This window comes from Oncorhynchus masou, chromosome 6 (genome assembly GCF_036934945.1).
Source record: "Oncorhynchus masou masou isolate Uvic2021 chromosome 6, UVic_Omas_1.1, whole genome shotgun sequence".
Lineage (NCBI taxonomy): Eukaryota > Metazoa > Chordata > Actinopteri > Salmoniformes > Salmonidae > Oncorhynchus > Oncorhynchus masou.
This window is the reverse complement of record NC_088217.1, coordinates 77,123,738-77,133,737: the sequence shown is the minus strand read 5'-3', so window position 1 is coordinate 77,133,737 and position 10,000 is coordinate 77,123,738. Positions and strand designations below refer to the sequence as shown.

Genomic DNA, 10,000 nt, shown 5'->3' with positions numbered 1-10,000 from the left:
AACAAAATGGTGAACACACATGAAGAGTTTTATTCCAAAAAGCTATATATTCATTTTCAGGAATGTTGATAAATTAGCTTTTATTGTTTCAAGAAATGATGAAGGAGATTGGTGTGGGTTTTTTTCATGGCGTAGGTTTGTTCAATGACAGACATGTATTTGTTTAAAGACTATGACTTGATGGTTTCACTTCAGAGTGACAAATAGTCATGTTTTTTTTTTTTGCTTAATGCTTAATATCCGGAGAAGTAAGTAGTACTGCTAGGATTTACACTGTCCAATGTAATAAATAACATGTTTTTATTTTGTAGAGAACTGTACAAATGATACATTTGTGACGTCTATTATTATCATATTTTTTTTCATGCAGTAATATGAGATCTGTATGTAAAACATTTACATTTGAGTCGTTCAGCAGATGCTCTCATCCAGAGAGACTTTCAGTAAGTGCATTCATCTTAAGGTAGCTAAGTGAGACGACCACATATCACAGTCAAATATTCAGGATACCAACATTTCATTCCAGCTTAAACATATAGTAAAATATAGTGTTTTGCAAATTAAACAATTTTTTTTATAAACATCTCAAATCTATCAATAAAAACATATGAGAACAGTAATATTTAACACACACATGAAGGTACCCATAAGCAATCATTTCTGATGAAAAAACACAAGTGTAAAATTGGTGGATATTGGAAATAAACTCTTAGCATATCTATATATATTTCTATTGTTCTGGTCCCTGTAACCAGTAGGAAATCTTGTTGATTTAGTGAATCATTGATTAGAAATTGGACGAGAGCATCTCTCTCCCCTTCCACTCATTCCTCTCTTTCTCTCTGTAGTGTCCATTCATTGAGGGAATATATTGGAGAGAGGGGGAGAGAGGGAGAGGGGGAGGCAGGTAGAGAGGGAGAATGGGACGGAGGGAGAGGTGAATAGAGAGGAGAGGGTGTTTTGTGTTGTACAATGTGCTTTTTGTTGTTGTTGTTGTGTGTTCTCTGAATGGCAGGTGGAACGTCAAGTCATCCAGTCTGCACAGCAAGGCAGACATTTACATCACACTAAAGATCACAGGCCAATAGCCACTAGCACAGACCTGTGCAAAACATATACAGTACAATACAAGTCATTATAGTCAGCAGTGTGATTTATTTGGAAACTTTCTTTAGAACTCTTTTATAAAGAGGTGATCATTTATAGCAGTTTATTGGATAATATGCCATCTATTTCAAATGTACAATCAATACATAAAAAATATCAAAATATTCTCCCCCCTCTTCTCTCTCCCTCTCGCTCTCTTCCCTCTTTCTCTCTCCCTCTTCTCTCGTCCCTCCTCTCTCTCTCCCTCTCCTCTCTCTCTCACTCTCTCTGCAGCTGATAGCGTCTAACGTGGAGGGTGGCAGTAAACCCAGTGAAGTGTTGGTGTGTACTACCTGTCCTGATAAACCTGGACCCCCTTCTCCCCCCCGAGTCACGACCACTACATCGTATGGCTTCACCATCACCTGGGGTAAACACACGTGTGCATGTTTTCAGTGTGATTATTATCAATGGAGATGTAAACCATAATGAACAAACATAAAGTAAATACTGTTTTGTCATGATTTCTCTCTGTCTCTCTGTCTTTGTCTCTCTCTCTGTCTTTCTCTCTCTGTCTTTCTCTCTCTGTCTCTCTCTCTCTGTCTCTCTCTCTCTGTCTCTCTCTGTCTCTCTCTGTCTCTCTCTGTCTCTCTCTGTCTTTCTCTCTCTGTCTCTCTCTCTCTGTCTTTCTCTGTCTCTCTCTCTGTCTCTCTCTGTCTCTCTCTGTCTTTGTCTCTCTGTCTCTCTCTTTGTGTCTCTGTCTCTCTGTCTGTCTCTCCCTCTCTCTCTCTCTCTCTCTGTCTCTCTCTGTCTCTCTCTCTCTCTGTGTCTCTCTCTCTCTCTGTGTCTCTCTCTCTCTGTGTCTCTCTCTCTCTCTGTCTCTCTCTGTCTCTATCTCTCTCTCTGTGTCTCTCTCTTTCTGTGTGTCTCTCTCTGTGTGTCTCTCTGTCTCTGTCTCTGTGCCTCTCTCTGTGTCTCTCTCTCTCTGTGTCTCTCTCTGTCTCTCTCTCTCTCTGTGTCTCTCTCTGTGTCTCTGTGTCTCTCTCTCTGTGTCTCTCTCTCTGTGTCTCTCTCTCTCTGTGTCTCACTCTCTGTGTCTCACTCTCTGTGTCTCACTCTCTGTGTCTCACTTTCTCTGTCTCTCTTTCTCTCTTTCTTTCTCGCTCTCTTTCTTTCTTTCTTTCTCTTTCTTTCTCTCTCTGTCTCTCTCTGTCTCTCTTTCTTTCTCTCTGTCTCTCTCTTTCTCTTGGTCTCTTCTGTTCTTTCTCCAGATCCTCCCCAGGACAATGGAGGTTCAGAAGTTCTGACGTATCTGCTGGAGATCTCAGAAGGCAGCTCTGACGGTACAATACTCTGTCCTTCTTTGTTTTAGTTTTCACCTGCAATGTACTGCTATATAAACACCAGTAATGTACTGCTATATAAACACCAGTAATGTACTGCTATATAAACACCAGTAATGTACTGCTATATAAACACCAGTAATGTACTGCTATATAAACACCAGTAATGTACTGCTATATAAACACCAGTAATGTACTGCTATATAAACACCAGTAATGTACTGCTATATAAACACTAGTAATGTACTGCTATATAATCACCAGTAATGTACTGCTATATAAACACCAGTAATGTACTGCTATATAACACCAGTCATGTACTGCTATATAAACACCAGTAATGTACTGCTATATAAACACTAGTAATGTACTGCTATATAAACACCAGTTATGTGCTGCTATATAAACACCAGTAATGTACTGCTATATAAACACCAGTAATGTACTGCTATGTAAACACCAGTAATGTACTGCTATATAAACACCAGTAATGTACTGCTATATAAACAAAAGGTAATGTACTGCTATATAAACACCAGTAATGTACTGCTATATAAACACCAGTAATGTACTGCTATATAAACACCAGTAATGTACTGCTATATAAACACCAGTAATGTACTGCTATATAATCACCAGTAATGTACTGCTATATAAACACCAGTAATGTACTGCTATATAACACCAGTCATTTACTGCTATATAAACACTAGTAATGTACTGCTATATAATCACCAACTATATAAACACCAGTAATGTACTGCTATATAAACACCAGTAATGTGCTGCTATATAAACACCAGTAATCTACTGCTATATAAACACCAACTATATAAACACCATTAATGTACTGCTATATAAACACCAGTTATGTGCTGCTATATAAACACCAGTAATGTACTGCTATATAAACACCAGTAATGTACTGCTATATAAACACCAGTAATGTACTGCTATATAAACACCAGTAATGTACTGCTATATAAACAACAGTAATGTACTGCTATATAAATACTAGTAATGTACTGCTATATAATCACCAGTAATGTACTGCTATATAAACAAAACGTAATGTACTGCTATATAAACACCAGTAATGTACTGCTATTTAAACAACAGTAATGTACTGGTATATAAACAGCAGTAATGTACTGCTATATAAACACCAGTAATGTACTGCTATATAAACACCAGTAATGTACTGCTATATAAACACCAGTAATGTACTGCTATATAAACACCAGTAATTTACTGCTATATAAACACCAGTAACACCAGTAATGTACTGCTAGATAAACACCAGTAATGTACTGCTATATAAACACCATCAATGTACTGCTATATAAACACCATCAATGTACTGCTATATAAACACCAGTAATGTACTGCTATATAAACACCAGGAATGTACTGCTATATAAACACCAGTAATGTACTGCTATATAAACACCAGTAATGTACTGCTATATAAACACCAGTAATGTACTGCTATATAAACAAAACGTAATGTACTGCTATATAATCACCAACTATATAAACACCAGTAATGTACTGCTATATAAACACCAGTTATGTGCTGCTATATAAACACCAGTAATGTACTGCTATATAAACACCAGTAATGTACTGCTATATAAACACCAGTAATGTACTGCTATATAAACACCAGTAATGTACTGCTATATAAACACCAGTAATGTACTGCTATATAAACACCAGTAATGTACTGCTATATAAACACCAGTAATGTACTGCTATATAAACACTAGTAATGTACTGCTATATAATCACCAGTAATGTACTGCTATATAAACACCAGTAATGTACTGCTATATAACACCAGTCATTTACTGCTATATAAACACTAGTAATGTACTGCTATATAATCACCAACTATATAAACACCAGTAATGTACTGCTATATAAACACCAGTAATGTGCTGCTATATAAACACCAGTAATCTACTGCTATATAAACACCAACTATATAAACACCAGTAATGTACTGCTATATAAACACCAGTAATGTACTGCTATATAAACACCAGTAATGTACTGCTATATAAACACCAGTAATGTACTGCTATATAAACACCAGTAATGTACTGCTATATAAACACCAGTAATGTACTGCTATATAAATACTAGTAATGTACTGCTATATAATCACCAGTAATGTACTGCTATATAAACAAAAGGTAATGTACTGCTATATAAACACCAGTAATGTACTGCTATATAAACACCAGTAATGTACTGCTATATAAACACCAGTAATGTACTGCTATATAAACACCAGTAATGTACTGCTATATAAACACTAGTAATGTACTGCTATATAATCACCAGTAATGTACTGCTATATAAACACCAGTAATGTACTGCTATATAACACCAGTCATTTACTGCTATATAAACACTAGTAATGTACTGCTATATAATCACCAACTATATAAACACCAGTAATGTACTGCTATATAAACACCAGTAATGTGCTGCTATATAAACACCAGTAATCTACTGCTATATAAACACCAACTATATAAACACCAGTGATGTACTGCTATATAAACACCAGTTATGTGCTGCTATGTAAACACCAGTAATGTACTGCTATGTAAACACCAGTAATGTACTGCTATATAAACACCAGTAATGTACTGCTATATAAACACCAGTAATGTACTGCTATATAAACACCAGTAATGTACTGCTATATGAACACCAGTAATGTACTGCTATATAAACACCAGCAATGTACTGCTATATAAACACCAGTAATGTACTGCTATATAAATACTAGTAATGTACTGCTATATAATCACCAGTAATGTACTGCTATATAAACAAAAGGTAATGTACTGCTATATAAACACCAGTAATGTACTGCTATTTAAACACCAGTAATGTACTGGTATATAAACACCAGTAATATACTGCTATATAAACACCAGTAACACAAGTAATGTACTGCTATATAAACACCAGTAATGTACTGCTATATAAACACCAGTAATGTACTGCTATATAAACACCATCAATGTACTGCTATATAAACGCCATCAATGTACTGCTATATAAACACCATCAATGTACTGCTATATAAACACCAGTAATGTACTGCTATATAAACAGCAGTAATGTACTGCTATATAAACACCAGTAATGTACTGCTATATAAACACCAGTAATGTACTGCTATATAAACACCAGTAATGTACTGCTATATAAACACCAGTAATTTACTGCTATATAAACACCAGTAACACCAGTAATGTACTGCTAGATAAACACCATCAATGTACTGCTATATAAACACCAGTAATGTACTGCTATATAAACACCATCAATGTACTGCTATATAAACACCATCAATGTACTGCTATATAAACACCAGTAATGTACTGCTATATAAACACCAGTAATGTACTGCTATATAAACACCAGTAATGTACTGCTATATAAACACCAGTAATGTACTGCTATATAAACACCAGTAATGTACTGCTATATAAACACCAGTAATGTACTGCTATATAAACACCAGTAATGTACTGCTATATAATCACCAACTATATAAACACCAGTAATGTACTGCTATATAAACACCAGTAATGTGCTGCTATATAAACACCAGTAATATACTGCTATATAAACACCAGTAACACAAGTAATGTACTGCTATATAAACACCAGTAATGTGCTGCTATATAAACACCAGTAATCTACTGCTATATAAACACCAACTATATAAACACCAGTAATGTACTGCTATATAAACACCAGTTATGTGCTGCTATGTAAACACCAGTAATGTACTGCTATGTAAACACCAGTAATGTACTGCTATATAAACACCAGTAATGTACTGCTATATAAACACCAGTAATGTACTGCTATATAAACAACAGTAATGTACTGCTATATAAATACTAGTAATGTACTGCTATATAATCACCAGTAATGTACTGCTATATAAACAAAAGGTAATGTACTGCTATATAAACACCAGTAATGTACTGCTATATAAACACCGGTAATGTACTGGTATATAAACACCAGTAATGTACTGCTATATAAACACCAGTAATGTACTGCTATATAAACACCAGTAATGTACTGCTATATAAACACCAGTAATGTACTGCTATATAATCACCAACTATATAAACACCAGTAATGTACTGCTATATAAACACCAGTAATGTGCTGCTATATAAACACCAGTAATCTACTGCTATATAAACACCAACTATATAAACACCAGTAATGTACTGCTATATAAACACCAGTAATTTACTGCTATATAAACACCAGTAACACCAGTAATGTACTGCTAGATAAACACCAGTAATGTACTGCTATATAAACACCATCAATGTACTGCTATATAAACACCATCAATGTACTGCTATATAAACACCAGTAATGTACTGCTATATAAACACCAGTAATGTACTGCTATATAAACACCAGTAATGTACTGCTATATAAACACCAGTAATGTACTGCTATATAAACACCAGTAATGTACTGCTATATAAACACCAGTAATGTACTGCTATATAAACACCAGTAATGTACTGCTATATAATCACCAACTATATAAACACCAGTAATGTACTGCTATATAAACACCAGTAATGTGCTGCTATATAAACACCAGTAATATACTGCTATATAAACACCAGTAACACAAGTAATGTACTGCTATATAAACACCAGTAATGTGCTGCTATATAAACACCAGTAATCTACTGCTATATAAACACCAGTAATGTACTGCTATATAAACACCAGTTATGTGCTGCTATGTAAACACCAGTAATGTACTGCTATGTAAACACCAGTAATGTACTGCTATATAAACACCAGTAATGTACTGCTATATAAACAACAGTAATGTACTGCTATATAAATACTAGTAATGTACTGCTATATAATCACCAGTAATGTACTGCTATATAAACAAAAGGTAATGTACTGCTATATAAACACCAGTAATGTACTGCTATATAAACACCGGTAATGTACTGGTATATAAACACCAGTAATGTACTGCTATATAAACACCAGTAATGTACTGCTATATAAACACCAGTAATGTACTGCTATATAAACACCAGTAATGTACTGCTATATAATCACCAACTATATAAACACCAGTAATGTACTGCTATATAAACACCAGTAATGTGCTGCTATATAAACACCAGTAATCTACTGCTATATAAACACCAACTATATAAACACCAGTAATGTACTGCTATATAAACACCAGTTATGTGCTGCTATATAAACACCAGTCATGTACTGCTATATAAACACCAGTAATGTACTGCTATATAAACACCAGTAATGTACTGCTATATAAACACCAGTAATGTACTGCTATATAAACACCAGTAATGTACTGCTATATAAACACCAGTAATGTACTGCTATATAAACACCAGTAATGTACTGCTATATAAACACCAGTAATGTACTGCTATATAAACACTAGTAATGTACTGCTATATAATCACCAGTAATGTACTCCTATATAAACACCAGTAATGTACTGCTATATAACACCAGTCATTTACGGCTATATAAACACTAGTAATGTACTGCTATATAATCACCAACTATATAAACACCAGTAATGTACTGCTATATAAACACCAGTAATATGCTGCTATATAAACACCAGTAATCTACTGCTATATAAACACCAACTATATAAACACCAGTAATGTACTGCTATATAAACACCAGTTATGTGCTGCTATATAAACACCAGTAATGTACTGCTATATAAACACTAGTAATGTACTGCTATATAATCACCAGTAATGTACTGCTATATAAACACCAGTAATGTACTGCTATATAAACACCAGTAATGTACTGCTATATAAACACCAGTAATGTACTGCTATATAAACACTAGTAATGTACTGCTATATAATCACCAGTAATGTACTGCTATATAAACACCAGTAATGTACTGCTATATAACACCAGTCATTTACTGCTATATAAACACTAGTAATGTACTGCTATATAATCACCAACTATATAAACACCAGTAATGTACTGCTATATAAACACCAGTAATGTGCTGCTATATAAACACCAGTAATCTACTGCTATATAAACACCAACTATATAAACACCAGTAATGTACTGCTATATAAACACCAGTTATGTGCTGCTATGTAAACACCAGTAATGTACTGCTATGTAAACACCAGTAATGTACTGCTATATAAACACCAGTAATGTACTGCTATATAAACACCAGTAATGTACTGCTATATAAACACCAGTAATGTACTGCTATATAAACACCAGTAATGTACTGCTATATAAACAACAGTAATGTACTGCTATATAAATACTAGTAATGTACTGCTATATAATCACCTTTAATGTACTGCTATATAAACAAAAGGTAATGTACTGCTATATAGACACCAGTAATGTACTGCTATATAAACACCGGTAATGTACTGGTATATAAACACCAGTAATGTACTGCTATATAAACACCAGTAATGTACTGCTATATAAACACCAGTAATGTACTGCTATATAAACACCAGTAATGTACTGCTATATAAACACCAGTAATGTACTGCTATATAATCACCAACTATATAAACACCAGTAATGTGCTGCTATATAAACACCAGTAATCTACTGCTATATAAACACCAACTATATAAACACCAGTAATGTACTGCTATATAAACACCAGTTATGTGCTGCTATATAAACACCAGTCATGTACTGCTATATAAACACCAGTAATGTACTGCTATATAAACACCAGTAATGTACTGCTATATAAACACCAGTAATGTACTGCTATATAAACACCAGTAACGTACTGCTATATAAACACCAGTAATGTACTGCTATATAAACACCAGTAATGTACTGCTATATAAACACCAGTAATGTACTGCTATATAAACACTAGTAATGTACTGCTATATAATCACCAGTAATGTACTCCTATATAAACACCAGTAATGTACTGCTATATAACACCAGTCATTTACGGCTATATAAACACTAGTAATGTACTGCTATATAATCACCAACTATATAAACACCAGTAATGTACTGCTATATAAACACCAGTAATATGCTGCTATATAAACACCAGTAATCTACTGCTATATAAACACCAACTATATAAACACCAGTAATGTACTGCTATATAAACACCAGTTATGTGCTGCTATATAAACACCAGTAATGTACTGCTATATAAACACCAGTAATGTACTGCTATATAAACACCAGTAATGTACTGCTATATAAACACCAGTAATGTACTGCTATATAAACACCAGTAATGTACTGCTATATAAACACTAGTAATGTACTGCTATATAATCACCAGTAATGTACTGCTATATAAACACCAGTAATGTACTGCTATATAACACCAGTCATTTACTGCTATATAAACACTAGTAATGTACTGCTATATAATCACCAACTATATAAACACCAGTAATGTACTGCTATATAAACACCAGTAATGTGCTGCTATATAAACACCAGTAATCTAC

General features: G+C 34.0%; 1 protein-coding gene across 1 annotated transcript in view; it reads left to right on the top strand.

Annotated features, from left to right (window-relative positions):
* The window catches only part of LOC135541702 (fibronectin type III domain-containing protein 3B-like), a 159,115-nt gene that overhangs the window by 100,751 nt on the left and 48,364 nt on the right, over positions 1–10,000 (top strand). The window contains exons 17-18 of the mRNA XM_064968014.1: positions 1,381–1,516; positions 2,358–2,429. Of these exons, the coding sequence (XP_064824086.1) occupies positions 1,381–1,516; positions 2,358–2,429 (208 nt within the window). The remainder of the gene's footprint in view (positions 1–1,380; positions 1,517–2,357; positions 2,430–10,000) is intronic.